Source organism: Acanthopagrus latus, chromosome 3 (genome assembly GCF_904848185.1).
Source record: "Acanthopagrus latus isolate v.2019 chromosome 3, fAcaLat1.1, whole genome shotgun sequence".
NCBI classification, from domain to species: domain Eukaryota; kingdom Metazoa; phylum Chordata; class Actinopteri; order Spariformes; family Sparidae; genus Acanthopagrus; species Acanthopagrus latus.
Window position 1 is genome coordinate 25,121,156 of NC_051041.1, and position 17,218 is coordinate 25,138,373.

General features: G+C 38.0%; 1 protein-coding gene across 11 annotated transcripts in view; it reads right to left on the reverse strand.

Annotated features, from left to right (window-relative positions):
- Positions 1-8,623: 8,623 nt before the first annotated feature.
- thrb (thyroid hormone receptor beta) overlaps positions 8,624-17,218 on the reverse strand; it is a 163,433-nt gene continuing 154,838 nt past the window's right edge. For all 11 annotated transcript variants that reach the window (XM_037093494.1, XM_037093490.1, XM_037093493.1 and 8 more), the window contains one exon: positions 8,624-15,642. In XM_037093494.1, the coding sequence (XP_036949389.1) occupies positions 15,401-15,642 (242 nt within the window). In that variant the 3' untranslated portion in view covers positions 8,624-15,400. The remainder of the gene's footprint in view (positions 15,643-17,218) is intronic.

Here is a 17,218-nt window from a genome sequence, read left to right on the forward strand (position 1 = left end):
AACACATAACCGGTGTTTTCAGAAATCTCCACTTTGGCTGGATTAATTTTTTTTTTTTTTTAGAAATAATCGTTTTCTGTGATTAAAAACTGGGTTTTTGTGTAAATGAGAGGCCAAACCGCAGGGAAATATCTGCGTATTCCCGTGGTGTAAACGGGGGATCAGAGAGACCTGCAGGCCGCGTCAGCCTTAGTGTTGTGTCGGTCACGAACGTGTCGTTAGAACGAACAGATCTTTTCAGTGAACGAAGTGAACGGGATCACTTCATGGACTGATTCATTCCTTTCTCAGTTCAGTTGAGCTCAGCCGCGATCATGCCGGCCGGGAGTGGAACTGCCACGACTCACTCAGAGAACTGTCAGGACGTGATTCTCGTTTGCGCTGTGATTTGTTCATGATTCACGAACCTACTGCAGGCAGAGAACTGACGCTGAGGACGAGATTCTCGTTCAGGTACTGTGCTGAAAATGGCGCTGTGTCACTCACCCAGGGCAGAGGAGATGATTCACATTCAGTAACTGTACTGCTAAAATTAGCGTTGTGTTGCTAACATCTGTGTAGCATCATCTTAAGTGATTTTACTGCACAGTAAAAGTCACTCACATTCGCAAACGTGATTCTCAGCAGCTGCCGTTACTCAAATTTGCGAATGTGATTCACGTTCGCGCTGATTCAGTGACAGCGCAAACGTGATTCACGTCCTCAGCAGGTCGTTCGCGAACAAGGGATGCCAGGACGTGAATCACGTTCGCTCGGTGATTCAATCATGATTCGTGAACCTACTGCAGGCAGAGAAGTGTCTCTCGTTAACGCACTGTGCTGAAAGTGGCGCTGTGTCTCTCACTCAGCCAGGGCAGAGGAGATGATTCACATTCAGTAACTGTACTGCTAAAATTAGCGCTGTGTTGCTAACATCCGTGTAGCATCATGTTAAGTGATTTTACTGTGCACAGAGGACACTTTCACCGTGTTATAATTTGAGTGCATGTATACCACTCAGAGCAGCACTGCGTCTCCCGCGAATGATTGCACACCGTCCCTCAGTAAGTGAACGTGAACCTCAGGGCTGAGTTATTAACTGAATGACGGATCGTTTGGCTGCTTATAGGTTCAGGGAGTTGGAGAGCAGTGAACGATTCGGTGAACAAATCTTTTGAACGAATCATTTTACTGAACGGAGTCTAGAGATTCAGTACAGTAAAAAGAACTGCCGTTCCCATCACTAGTCAGCCTGTTGTGAAATGGGATAGTGTACCCTCTGGAGCATTTCCTGGTTGCGTCATCAGATGTTCCCACCCCTACCCGCACGTCACTATTTAGGCAGCCCAGGTCCACAAAAGTGACAGGAAGGGTAAAGTTTGACTGTCAGATCTGTTTGAGCTACAGGAATTCCTGATTTTCTTTTAATTCTCCTGCTTGTGGAGGAAGAAGAGAAGTGGCCCTGGTTTATCTCGGGCTGAGAGGATCGTGGTGAGGTGAACCTGTTATTGATCCCACAGTAATGTTATCAATATTATCATTATTAGCTAGCTAACAGTTTGGAGTAATTAACTTACCCATGGAGATGGAGATGGTGGGAGACATCCCATGGGAAACTATTGGTTTAAATAGCTTATGTTAAATTAACTTGTTTATTTGGTTAAAGAGAAAAATTGAGATATGGAAGAATAGTTTTTGGTTAATCCTTGTATTGCCTGAGAGTATTGGCTTGTCTCTTTGTTATATTTCTGATGGATTACTTTACCAACAGTAACCTTTTTCAGTATTGTTTTTTCAGAAACGGAGAGGGGAAAAACAGTTTACTATAATCAAAGAAGGGGAATGGGGGGGGGGGGGGAGTTTTATTTTAATTTATTGTATGTATTCTCCCAGTTAAAAATTTGCAATTAAATTAACTCTAATTAAAATAAGAAATACAAGCGGTTGTTTTGGGGTTTTTTGTATGTACATGTGAGAGTATGTGTGTGTGTTGAGAAGTGGAGTTCGGTGGACATATGTGTGGAAGTATGTGTGTACATTCCCCTGTGCCTGGGATGGTACCAATGGAACTTAAATACACAGACATGTAGGTCCATGCACATACATTTATGCATGCATATATATACGCATATGCACCTGGATACACATACATCTGCCTACACCACTCTGTAGGAGTACATCAGTCGAATAAAATCAGACGAATACAAAGGATAGTTTCTCCAAGGACTTGTCACCTGTTTCATGTGTGATTTAAAGGTAATATCTCTGAATTTCAATGGTATAAATAATGTCATAAAAAGGAAAAAGATTTTGTTGGAGATGGAGAAAGAAAAAGCAGACATAGTTTACTTGCAAGAAACTCCCTTTGGAAAAACAGAAACATGAAAAATTAAAGAGGAGTAGTAATAATTAAACCTCATGTAAGATTTGAACTAGAAGACTGTTATATGGATAAGGAAGGAAAATATGTTTTAGTAGTTGGTAGAATAGAAGGATTGTAAATTTATTTTTTGAAAACTTATTATCCATCTGACACGGGCCCAGAACTTATGGTACAGTTGATAGATTTACTAGCTACAAAGACAAAGGGAGTGGTAATAACGGCAGGGGACTTAAACCTACTGAGGAAAGCATGCTCTGAGTTGGGACTTGTAGATATACGGAGAGAGCTAAATCCAGATAAAAAAGGAATACACCTGCTACTCTGGGAGACATTCAATCTATAATAGGCTTGACTGTTTCTTTATGTATAAACAAAATGTAACGCTAGTTAAAACATGCTACATCAGCTCAATAAACATGTCATGCAGTGATTTCCCTGACAATATCATTACAAACTAGTAAGGGTAAGAGCTTATGGAGACTGAATAACTCACTTTTGCTGATGCTACATCAGCTCAATAAACATGTCATGCAGTGATTTCCCTGACAATATCATTACAAACTAGTAAGGGTAAGAGCTTATGGAGACTGAATAACTCACTTTTGTAGGAACTAGAGTTCATAGAATGAACAAAAAAATAACTAAAAGATTATGTGGAAATAAATGACACAGAGGATTTAGATCCAATTACATTATGGGAAGGAGCCAAAGCAGTCTTGAGAGGATATATTATTTCATATTCCTCAACTAGAAAAAAAAACAAGAAGAGCACAAGAGAAACAGCTAATTGAGGACATAAAAACAATACAGAATAGACACAGTAAAATGAATAGCAATGAAGATAAGTTACAATTACAAGAAAAACAGACACAATTATAAAAAATACACGTTTGAGATTGAAAAGTTAATGACGTTTACAAAGCAGGAAAGTTACGATGGTGGGCCAAAGTCCTTTAAAACACTGGCTTATAAACTCAAGAAACAAATGAAGAAAGCACACAATACAAATTTAAAACCAGAAGATGCTAAAATAATAATTGACAAGGACCAGATCGTAGAAGAATTTGCTAGTTACTACAAAAAACTGTACAGGGCAGAGGCAAGTGCAGATCGTGAACAAATTCAGGCATATCTAAGAAAACTGGAGCTACCAAAAGTAACACAAGTAAATAACGAAAAGTTAACAAAACCAATAATGGCACAAGAGGTACATAAGCAAATACAGGGGTTAAAAATGGGCAAAATGGGAAATCTCCAGGTAACGACGGTTTTACCAATGAATTTTACAAAGTTTTTAAAGATCGATTAAGTCTGCTGCTTAACCATACAGACATGCACGAGATACAAGAAAGTGGGCTCAAACATGGTCATCATCAATAGTAACATTAATACATAAAGAAGGGAAAGATGCCACAAAATGTGCATCATATAGACCTATATCACTACTTAACACAGATCATAAGATAATAATGTCAGTATTAGCGAACCGGCTAAAAGATGCAATTACAGATATAATGGATCCCGATCAATGCGGATTTATCCCAGGAAGACTCCTGGCTGATAATATTAGACTAACACTGAATATAATTGATTATGCACAAAGAGAGAAGGAAGAGCCTTTATTGATGACATTAGATGCTGAAAAAGCTTTTGAATTGGTTAGCTGGCCTTTTATGTTTGAAACAATTATAGAGAGCTTTGGTATGGATGAGACATTTTGCCAATGGTTACGAGTACTCTATAGTAAACCTGTGTCTACAGTCAAAACAAATGGTACCCTGTCAAGGAAATTTTGCATCCAAAGAGGCACTCGACAAGGAGCTCCTCTCTCTCCGTTATTATTTGCTGTATATATTTGGGTGCTGGCAATAGCCATGAGACAGAACGAAAATATTAAAGGGATGAAGATAGGGAAAGAAATACATAAATTAGCACTATATGCAGATGATATAATTATCTATCTAACCTCGCCGGAAAGTGCAATACAACACTTACTGAATGAGATTGAAGAATATAGCACAGTATCAGGATATAGTATAAACAAAGATAAAAGTGAATCCCTCAGTATTGGAACACAGATGAATCAAGTTTTTAAATAATGTTATAAGTTTAAATGGGACACAGAGATTATAAAATATTTAGGTGTTTCCATTAGTACAAATTTGAATGAACTATATAAAAACAACTACTGCACTCTAGAAAGAAAGATAAGGCAGGATTTAAATAGGTGGAAATTAATACCAGATGGAATACATAGTAAAGTGGAAACGATTAAAAAGATGATACTTCCGCAACTTCTTTTCTTATTTCAAGCATTACCTCTTATTTGACCAGAGACCTACTTTAATATTTGGAATAAAATGATTGAAATTTTTATTTGGAATAATAAAAAACAGTTCAATTTAAAATACTAACTCAACATAAAGATGAAGGAGGGCTAGGCCTCCCGAATATATAACATTTTTATTACGCAACACAAATTGTAGCAATAATGAAGTGTATGGAGAGAATTGTGTTCCTTTATTATTCAATCAAATAACATAGATTTGAAAAAGAGATTTGAGAGCAAAAAAGAGTAAGTGGCAATCATATATTTTTTTTGAGAATGGGTTGCATTTGAAAAAAAAAATATGAGAACATAGTTCTTCAACTTTAATCAAAACTAATGTCTGTAAGTAAAAACATATGACCATTTTGCTTGCATATCAGTCCTCTTTGCTTGTGAGTTACAAAGTTTTGTTTGCAAATCAGTCCTCTTTGCTTTGCTTGTGAATTCAACTGCACTTGATGGGCGGGGCCTACGCTGGTGGATGAAAGAAGAGATTCTATTGGTTGGTTTGACCTGGCTCCAGCGCCAGCTACGTCTTCCGCATTACACCCACTTCTCCCTTGTGCTGTGCTGCTCGGAGATAAGCCTGTTGCTCTTGAAATGTTTCCCATAAGTAATGAATTGCGCTATATATATCGTTTGTTACAGCCTGTCTTACATTCACAACAACAACACAAGTAATGAATTATAATACCCTGCTGCTGCAAACACAGTGATTAGCAGCAACATGGTTGTCTCTGCTAGTAACGGCTGACTAAAGGCTGCGCGTCGGACGGTTCTTAGGCCTCCGCGTCGTCCATTAACTTCTGTTTATGGATACCTTGTAGGGCATTATCTCTTACATGTTGCATGGTACTCGAGGTGCAAAAACTTCACTGTTCCTACACAACAGTACTGTCAGCCGGAGGACGGACGGACAGAGAAGACCGCGGCAGCCCACAAACACCCGCAGCCGTCGATTGAGTCAGAACTGCAGACCCGGTTGATGGACGATGTAGTGGACAGAGGAGACTGGACCCCAAACACCCTGAGTACCGACCCAGATGATGTCCCACTGAGACCAGGGTCTTTACTGTGGCATCCCATCCAGCCCAGCAGCACTGCAGGGACTCCTGCTCAACCTGTTACTGTATATCATCTGTAAGTGTTTTAATATTGTTCTTGTTAATCTGTAAATAGTTATTTATGCTGTAATTTTGTAAATAGTTGTAAATGTTAAGATGTTAATAATAAAAGAAAACATTCAATCCCTTGTTGTCCCGGAAAAGTGGCACTTGATGCCGTTTGCTGTTATAAATTGGACTTAAGTTGTAAATACTGAATGGAATAGACAACGTGTAACAATAGAACCATATTTTATTTCATGAATTATATAAAATGAACAATTATGAACAAATCATTTCAAAAGAACTCATAAATTAACTAAATAACAGCAGAAATAATTTAAGGATTGGGAGAGCCTCTCCATCCTCTCTGCAGCCTCATGTCCCCCTTCATCCTCCCTCCTCCGCTTCCTCCTCAACGTCATCATCCTCCTCCTCCTGGTCACTTGGCCCTGGTGTGTCCTCAGGGATGGAGGCAGTTAGGATGCGGGTGGGGGGCAGTGGAAGGCCTCTGTCCTAACACGTCATTCATGAGGACAAACTAGGACCCAGTAGCAGCATGGGGGCTCCCACTGACCCTGTCCTGTCCTCCTGTCCTCCTGTTTCCCTCTTTTGTCAAATACTGTTGAGCCAGGTTGTGACACTGGATATTAGCAATCCTAAGGCAGTGGAAATCAGTCACGTCAGCAAATTTCAGCAAATTATTTATTAACTTGCATGGGTAAAACAAATATCATTTAGTTTCCAGATCAACATTTAAACCTGCAGCTGCTTTATACTTCTTCTTTAAATGGTCCCACTTGTTTTAGGCCTGCTGGGGCTCAACCTTCCCCTGCACACAACACAGAGAGAAGCAAGAGAAAAGGTCAGCACAAGATCACATTAACAGGGGTGTAAAGATTTACAAAAAGTGGCATCAGGACTGATAAGTCGGCCATTTATTATTTATCATGTGTCTTAATCATCACAAGGATATTCATAAACTTAGCTCTTTATTCAAACATTTAACTAGATCACAGCTGATCTAAATCTGTTCATCTTGGTCCATTTGTGTATATCTCTCTATAAAGGCAAGTAATCTCTGTCTGTCCGTGTGTCTGTGTATATGTGCCTCAAATATCTCTGCAGGTCAGGATCAGACGGACCAGAGATTTTCAACATTGCTGCCGCGTGGTTCAAGGGTGTGCAATGTTGCATTTGTTTGGACTAAAATGATACCGCTAATAAATGATTTCATAAAAGATTTACCAATTCTGCTTGCATTGTTAACCATAGCCACCATAGCCACGTGTGCACCAGAGCCAATCACTGCACACCATAGCCACGTGTGCACCAGAGCCAATCACTGCACACCATAGCCACGTGTGCACCAGAGCCAATCACTGCAGAGCTCACCCAAATGACATACCTTAAGAAGCAAGCGGATTTATTCCTGCTGCGCCGCGAGCTGGACCGGGATTTTGCTGGCTGTTCGGTCCCGTTCTGTGCATCTAAACTGACTGTTGTGGATTAATGAGACTAAACGAGTCCGGACCGAGTCCGTTCGGGTCTGAGAAGATCTGGATATGGGAGTACAACAAAGTGGAATCGGCTAGCTGCTAGCCCACCCCCGCGCCCCACCTCCTGAGTTGACGGACGCGCCAGCATATCCAAAACCGGACTTAAGGTAAATAATGTCCGCCACACTTTTTCGTGAACATTGCTGTCACGTTTGCTTTTTGTCTGGTGCAGGAAGAGACGGTAAAAATGGGCTTTTGTCACAAAAGTGTCCACAAGCAGCAAGTTTGGTTGCTGAGGAACAGGGGAAGTTGTGGGAGGGTGATACAGACAGCGACAGAGATAGCGAGTTTTGAGAGTTGAGAGATTTGTGACATATAGCCTGTTTGGAGTGTATAGTTAGTGTGTTATATAGCGTTTAGTGTAGTGTCTTTAGTGTGTAGTCGTTTTTTTGTGCTATGAGTTAAAACAATGAGGAGACAGCTGAATGTGTAACAGGCAGGAATGAGCTGAGGAGCCCTGAGCCTGAGGCATTGCCTGCATTTAAATGTAAATAGTTACATGTAACTGTAAATTTCAAAAACGTATGCACAAATTTAGCAAACAACAAAAACAATTTAAAAAAACAATTTATATTTGCATTATAACAATACAATTGGTTCGTTAAACATACTTGTGGTTTTCACAGAAAAAAAAAAGTTTCCTACTCTGATTTTATGTTATTTTGTGATTTGAGGTCCAGTGTTAAAATGAAATAGTGTTAAAAATAACTGTACAGTCACACATGTTTTTAAGGTGAAATGAGTATAGACCCAATACTTACATTTAAATGTGAGATCTGCACCACTTGAGGACGCAATGGGAGGATCCTTTGAATTGGGACAGGCTTCGCATGGTGTAGTGACGTAATTGCACTTCAAATGCGCACTCCGAAGGATGCTGCCCCTGAATTGGGATACAGGCACTGTCAGACAAGGCAACACCTTATTTGAATGAATAAAGCCTCTGTAACAACTAATCAGTACGCAGTGTTGTGAATGATTCTTAAGAAATAATGTAACTTTTTTAAAATACTTTTTAAAATTAAGCTTTTGAAAACATTAGGGAAAACATTCCCATCCTGATCCCCAAACTCTGAAGATACAGCAGATTATCAAGGCCTAAATTATGAAATTAGCTATGACAATTAAAATGCCCTGATAGTCTACTGTGCAGAAATCCAAAGCATGAAAAAAGGTAATTTAGCACTATTAAATTAATGTCATTTGCAAGCTATTCAAGAACTTCTGACTGAATATTAAATTGTAACAAAAATAATAACACAAAACCAACTTCTCTCAAAACCATCTTTATTTTCAAGAGCCAATTCACAGTAGCTGCAATCATCATCAGTCATGAGCTTAAAATCATTTCCACTTGGGCTCCTCCACACTCATGTCAAAGCACTTTCCAGAGCTGGACAATGGATTACTAGACAATGTTACCAAGCTGCAAGGCAGCATCTCATTTTGACACTTAATCTCCCTTTCTGTCTGTGACGGTTTTCCAGTATGTGTTGAACAGATGATCTGAACAAGAGGACACTCAAACACACAAGGAGAGAAATCTCTGTTGATGGTGGATAACTTTTTCTCTGATGCTGGTTATACTTTGACCAAGAAGTTGTCCCCACATGTTCATGTGTAGCTATGCTGCTTTGTACTGACAGCGAGGTCCAGCTACAGTAACATTTCTTTAAAATTTTTATTGTAGAACTAATGCACTAATTGAAGTGTCTTTTTATGATTCATAATGTCTTGCTCATTGTTTTTTTTTGAAGACATGGAAATGAATTTGAGAGCTCTTGCTCTACTGTACTGTATTTTTCAAACTATGCGAAACAATATAATGTTCATATTAATGCTAATAACATCCGTAAAAAAAATCTGCAGTCTGAAAATATACATCCTTTTTTCCTTTGTACTGTAAAATAGCTTTTCTATGGTGCAACTCTTGTTATTGGTTTGTAACTGAGTAACCTTAAGAGTAACAACTCGTGGGAGAGATAACAGCGTACTGGCACCTCTTCAGGAACAGTAAACATTTACTTAAACACCAGTCAGCATTGACTATGTTTACATGCACCAACAACTCTGTGCATATAATATTTCAAGTAATTATGGTCGTGATGTGTGAGGTGTAAAAATCCAACATATTCTTACGGCCATCAACACCACTTTGTACATACTCTACAAAAAACAAACATTAGTTTCTTAGACTACAAAAAGTTTTGCAATGGTTATGTGAATTTGCATTTTGATCTAATCTGGTCAAAAATTCATTTTTTTATTTTACTTTAGTTCTTTGTATAATATGTGTATTGTGTTGCAGAGATATCTATAGAAGTTAGCATGCTAATCAGCTAGCCCTTATCCACTTTGTGCCTTAAGAGGTGATACTCTAACTCTCACATACACATCTCAGGGTGATATGCCCCCTATTTTGGAATATGAATTTTGTAGTGGGCCATTTCTTACCCCTATAACAATGAGTCAAATTACTTATTGTAATATTAAGGATCACTTGCAGTGATTAAGCATCTGAGTCTCTTTTTAGGTAACTTTTTTGGTTTTATAGCCTACAAGTTTACTGTTTATGTTCTATCTCATCAGTTACTTAACTAGGTGGCTGTTTTCAACATCCACAAAGCTCAGATAAATCAACTATAGCGAACTCCTCCTCAAACAGTACACAAAGTGAGCAGCTAGCTGGTGAGCATGATCTAGCACAAACAGAAGCAGGTAAAAAGCAAGATATTTCTCTCAGACGTTGTTGATGACCAAGACAGAGATTAAAGGAGAGTGGATATTAGACTTACATTCATCAGGTCACCACAAACACCACTCACAAATAATGCTAGGTCCAGATCTGCAGTTGTGTGAATGGGCAGTAGCCTAGTTTGCACCACATTTGTAAGAACCAATTTATAACTATTGAATATTAAAGTGAAATGTCATGATTAAAGAACACTCCTGTAATGTCGTTTACTACCTCATTATGATTATGAAAACTTTGAGAAAACTTTTGAACTGTATGCTTTGTTGTCTCTGTCAAGTAGGATTTTCGACTCTCCTGAAACACCATTAACAATGAAAATTCATACTGTGACTTTCATAAAACCAGGGCTGGCTGCAAAAAGAGACATGATGTCCCCAACTGAGACGAACTTTGACTTAAAACTAACTAAAAGTCACTTTGACTGAAAATTCTTCAACTTCACAAACCTACACACATTTACTCTTGAAAATCTATAAGCATAGATTTGTTGTCTAACTTAATTTCATGCAGCTAAGCAGGAATTGGGAGCTATTGGTCCTGCTGATCCTTAGGTCAACACGCACCTTCAGCCTTAGTTCCTCTCTGCAAGTTCACTAGAGGAGATGTATGGACTATTCTGCAAACCTTTATTTGCAACAGCTAAAGGAAAGCTGTTGAAAGCAATGGAAATATGTCAAAGATATTGTGCTGAATGTACCCTGTGGTGTTTTGGGGGATAAACAGTGGAGAAGTTCACGGGGTAGACTGTGATCGCTAATGGCAATACATGTTTAATGTAAAAGTGGTCGCCTCCTACAATTCATACCTCTCTTTTGAGTTCACTGTTTTACTTTAAAGTGTACAGTAGTAGTTTAATGTATAGTTAAGTGTCACCACTCTTATCAGTACCCATATACTACCTGTCAAGTGCCCAACACCCAACACACAAATTACTAACTAGCTGGTGAAGAAAGCTGAAAACATCTAGCCAACAAAGTCAGGGTTGTGTGTCCATCTGCTTGGTGGTGGTATGCCCTTTAGTGGCAAAAAAGAAAAAAAAGAATCAATTAAATCTTTGAATTGATTACATTTTTATTTTGTGCAGGTTTCTCACCTCTCACTGTGGCCCTTTACCTGTGCAGGAACCCAGGAATATTTTCAGGAACTCCGGTATTCCAGGAACATTACTTGCATTTCCATCCTAGGAACATAGTTCCAGTTTGTGTTAACGCCATCTAAAAAGTTCCCTAGTCCTGAGGTAGCACGTATTAATAATCCAGCCTATCAGGATGGAGTTAAAGTTCTGATGTCACTGTCTGGTCAAACAAAAGCCTTCAAACTGTTACAACACATATATAGTTGTCGGCAAGCAAGCATGGTCACTGGGGCTTAGCCTGGGAACTTCTTTCAGTGTTTTTGATGTTTAACAAAGTAATGCAGCCGAATTCCTGAGACTAGTCTAAAATTCTATAAAAATTCAAAAAAGAGGTAAGAGAGTTAGCTTTTAATGTGGTCCTGTACTAAGGTAGAACATCAAACAGTCATGTAGCAGGAAATCACAAAAGACAAGCAGATGGTAGCATTATCATCTCATTGTACTTTTAATGCTCTTCAGGTCTAATTAGCTAATTTAATTAGCTGGTCTGATCTTCATAGTTCTTAAGACGCAATGAAAACACAAACGCACCAAAGTGAATTTTAGGTCCTTGTTTAGTTCCTGAGTTAAGTTCCTAGGACTATTTGGTTGAAAAGGGCCAAGGACAAGTCTCAGAGCAGAAGTAAAAGTGACCAAACTTTTTTTGTTATTTCATTCATGTTTGTGCAGCCAGCCCATGGTTATTGATAGTTGAAAGAATTCCTTTCCCATTTTTCATTATTCTTGTCGTTGCCTATGTCAACTGATGTTTACACGCCATTTTAGGTCACTTTATCTATCAATCAGAAGTAGGAGATCATTTTGATTTTTACTGTGTGTTTTCTACCAGGACTACTCATCAACAGGTTTATTAATGACACCTGGCAGCCTCAGTCACAAGGTATCAATAATTTAACATGGCAACGACTTCAACAGGACTATGGACAACAGGGGTGCATGTAAACGTGGCCAATATTACTTTTCCAAATGGCTCTAGCTCAGCACGGCCTGGCCTGTCAACCTGGCTGCCTGAGCCTGGGTGCCCATACCCCCATCAGTTCTCTCCCTCTGATTGTCTGTGCATTTATTTTTGAGTCTGTACAGTTTTGTGAGGTGTGTGTGTGAGGTCCGGGTCATTCAAACACTGCAGCAAGTCTATTGCTTTGATAAAAGGCATCACTTCACAAAAAAGAGAAAAAAACACAAGCTGCTTTGAGGAGTAGTGTGAAGCTTGTAAAAGCGAGATATACAAAGCAAATATTTGTCACATTGCAAATGACATTACCATAGAGAGGCTTTTAGAACGACAACACAGAGAGAACATAGCGTCTAAAATATAAGAAAGGAAAGGGCGCTACGTTTTCACTATCTCACCAGCTTTCTCAGTGTACCTTGCTGATAGATGATGAATCATACTGTGTCTGGGTCTCCACATCCCACCAGTTGGTCACAGTGGTGGGGTCTGACCCATATCTTATCCAGGCACATGCATATATGCATTTATGTGCATGTGCACAGTTTACATACAGGTATACTGTATGTACTGTATATGTGCATGTTTGTGTGTTAGTGTATATGCATGCCATCATAAGAGGGTGGTGGGCTGTTATACAAACCGACAATGTTCCTATCTGCATGTTAATAACAATACAGTTGAATCACCAATTTCCCCAACCCACCATAGCACCATGATGTCACTGTTTTAACATACAGTCTCCCATTTTCAGGGAGTTTTAAAAAAACAACAACAAACAAATACAATGTTCGTGGGACTAGTGCGGCAACAAATCCGAGATGAATATTTTAAACTCATAGGTTGTATTGTAGAAGCTGCTAATGTGGACTAACACAAGAGTCAAGGACTCAGTGTGAGTGGCATGCACTTGCATAACCAGTCAAGTCTTGGTATCGCTATGAAAGCCCAGCAGGGTTTCAATAAGGAGGGCATCATTCACTTGGTTTTGGCACAGCATGTGGCATTAATACACAAAAACAAGTACTTTATGATTGTCTTTTTCTGACATCACTGTCATTATGTGCTTTAGTTTGTCCTGACCAGTCTCTGGCAATTTTGGACAAGCTCGTTTTCATGCTACTGTTGCGTTCCTTTCAATGCTGGAAATCTGAATTACTAGCAGGTCAGTTGGAAGTACAACCTTTGTGTGTTTCTGTGGTCCAGTTTGTAAAACGAAACATGAACACAAGGAAGATTGTCTTTGTGAAGAACGTCTTTTTTTTTTTTTTTTTTTATGCAGCTAACTGAACAGTTCCAAGTACTGGCTTATAAATGATGCATTTATTAAGGGCTGCAACACTTTTTTTTGTTATCGATCGATCAGCCGTTTATTTTCTTGGTTAATCAGTTAATTGCTTGTTTTATTAAACTTCATTTTTTTAGTAATTTTGTCTGATCAATCATTTAGAATCTAAAGATATTCAATAAACTATCAAATGAGACATAAATGAAGATTATTTTCTGCCAATCATTTAATTTACTGCATTCTTTTATATCAAAAGCTCTAAACAATCAGTTTTATTAGAGGTTGGTGAGAAGCTCTATTAAACATAAAGTTTTGGTGAAAAATCTTACACACATATTAAATCTGTGACTCATTAAACATGGCCTCCTTCTCTTTTCTATTTTGTCTCTGGCAAACATAAACACTTACTAGAATATGATGAAAGCCCTTTATCTCCTTGTAAATGCACACACTCCTCAACGTAGCATTGTTAATATTCAAGAAGCAGCCCTTTGAAAATTAAGAATTTGTTAGCCTAATATTTCATACGCTTCCTGTAGGTCCACTAAGAGTGTGTCACTTCTCTGACAATCTAGATTTGGAATTCTTAGTGGACTGAACCTAAACTGTAATGTGGACTTGATCATTTTAGAACTTGAGGAAATCTTGTGATTAAATTAACAGATATTTTAATGGAGTTTGGTTTGATGTTCTGCAATGTGTTTTTTCTCCAATAAATGCAGAGTTGCTTGCATATTTCAGACTTCATTATCAGATAAACATTCTTGACGTTCACTTGGATGCTTATGTCAAAATTGGTTTAAAAATCAACTTTTTTTTTTTTTAATGTCACCTTTTATTATGTTTGTATTTCTTCTGCTATGGCCATTGTATGCTGTTGTAATTAACCTGCTAATGTTTCTGTGGTATGAAACAATGTTTGCTAATTAGTTAGCTCAGCACATAAGACGCAGTCAGTGTTCCTATAATTTCAAAATTGTTTAGCTACTTAACACAAAAGGCAGAATTATGGTCATAAATTACTGAAAAACAAACTTGGATTTTTAGGATTTACAATGAGCTTTCAGTGCTTTTGCACAGTGTTAAGAATGTATATCACCATGCAGCAATGATGTCAAGTAAAGCTTCTCAGAATGGTGATTTTGCAAATCTTGCAACACAGTTTCTTACGCAGAGTTCTGCCTTTAGATTTTCTCATAAATTCAGATTTTTCCATCATCTCTGGAATGCAGCACTACTACATTGTGATGTGTGGCTACCATGATACTTACAAAGTCTTGTGAGCTTTTGTCCATTAGAATAAGAGTTGCTGTTAGAGAGTCATGTCACAATAAGATGGTGAGAAACAGTTCAGATGCTGACCAGATAGATGATAGTTAATGTTAACAAACTAATGGGTCCAGTAAAGTCAAGCAGGTGGGAGAAAGGCTAACGGATCACTAACAATGTTTTGTTTTGTGTATCAGGTGAGCAGCCATTTTGAGTTTTTCGACATAAAGGAAGGAAAATACAACATTTGCATGGTTTCTAATGAATGAACAAATGTTGATAAAATCACCATTATGACAACTGTACAATCATCAACACACAAAAAAGAAAAAATGTCTATATTAAAATCCGAGGTGAGAGGTTATATCCACAACAATAACAACAACAAAACAAAACAAAACATAAAAAAAGAGAGAACAAAATACTATTCACATGTACCCGCACTGTAAGGAATGGTTCCATCCAAACTAGACCAGAGAGCTACTCCTAAACTATGGAATGAAGTGACACTCAGTAGTGCTAATAAAAAGTTCATTGTGACGGGCCTTCTGCTGGTTGCACCCCTGAGACCACCAGGGTTCCCAGGCACTGATGTATGCGTACACATACATGCACGCAAACATACACACATACATTAAAATCCATTGGTCAGTCCTCGAAGACCTCCAGGAAGAGAGGAGGGAATAACTCGGTGGGACACTCCACTTTCATGTGGAGGAATCGGCTGGCGTGGCAGGCACCGATCATCCGCAGGTCTGTCACCTTCATTAGCAGCTTGGGCCAGAAATGTGCCACTTTGTGTTTGCGGTAATTGATGTAATGTTCAAAGGCCAGCAGAAACTCCTCTTGGCAGCGTTCGATTCGCTCAACACTACTCAGGCCCGACCGATCTGATAACAAGAAGACATTGACAATGTTAATAGTTAGTGTACTGCAGGGATTTCAAGTAGAAATATCTACACTATTAATACTGACTAAAAGGAATCATTTATCAGAAATTGTGTTGTCTTTTCATAGCTCAGATGAATAATTACCCAATCAACTACTGAAATCTCTGAACACAGTAGGACAAGTCTGAACCAGGAGCTAAATCTGTAAATTATAATAATATATATAATTTTGCAGTTCCCTTTTCATGTTATTTTCCAAATTACTAAACTAAATCGGTGGTTTCTTTACAACCTGTCCAATCAACTGGCAGCTGGTACTTGTTGAGTGATCATAACTAACAGAACTGATGGCCAGAGCAACAGATAAACCCAATTAGTTGTAATAAACCATTTCTTATGAAGGTGAATGGTAAAATTATCTACCAAGTAGTCCATTTAGAGCATCCATCATTGTTTAATCACTGTCTTCCTGCTTCATGTACTCTACTTAACATAGTTGTGAATGTGGGATGTGGGCTTATCAACATCATCTCAGGTGGGCTAAATTACACTCATCCTTCAACTAAAGTGGCTTATTGTCTTGTTTTGCTTTAGTGATCTCACTGTGAGCCTGACATCAAATATGACTGTGGTGATTACAATGTTATATGTGATAGAAATGACTGCCAAAACTATAAAAAGTTAGAACAAACCTTAAAAATACCTGATACTTTTCACAATTTCCAACGTAATTTAATTCATATGAATGTAAAGTTGAACAAACAAGAAATTAAAACTTGATACAATGCTTTTATGAAAAAAATGATACTCAATATCTCTTTTGATACCAAGAAAAAAATAATAAAAATGTGGATTTGTTTCTTTCTTAATTAACAATTTAAACACAGTTCTGGTGCAGAACACGTCACTGACCACATACCAACAATTTTTAAATTTATGTTGACATATGTGCGAAAATCAGATTTAAGAACAGTTTTATTTATAGATTTTGATACTACTGAATACATGTAAAGGGGGAATTGGAAAATTATATAGGTATCAATACTTTGGACAACCTTATGAATGCAATCACTGGGTGTCTCTCAAGTAAATCCTAAATGAGCTTTTGTTTCAACAGAAGAAAAAGCTGCAGGAAAGCAAACTGTACTAAATTTGTTCTTAAACCTGAAACATAGGATCAAGTAAATGTTGCAGCATTTCCCTTATTATTAGTTCATTAGGTTAGCCAGCAATAATTATGTAATTGCACTATGTTAGCTAATAAATATACTGGTTTGTTATTTAGATGAATATACACGGTGACATGTAAATATTAATTTAACTGAATTAAGCTTTTCTGATAGTTAACTTTAGATATCAATAGCATCAACATTTAACATTTAGAAATATTGCTTTCAACCTTCTAATCTTGAAAAAATATATTGATTAAACCCCAGTGGCCAGTATGTCACATGACAAGACAGATGGGCAGGCAATGCCCATATCATGACTACATATACAACACACAGCAGAACATTATTGATCTTCAATGAGATGCAGAGCGTCACACAGAGAAATGGCAGTGGAGCCAAAACCA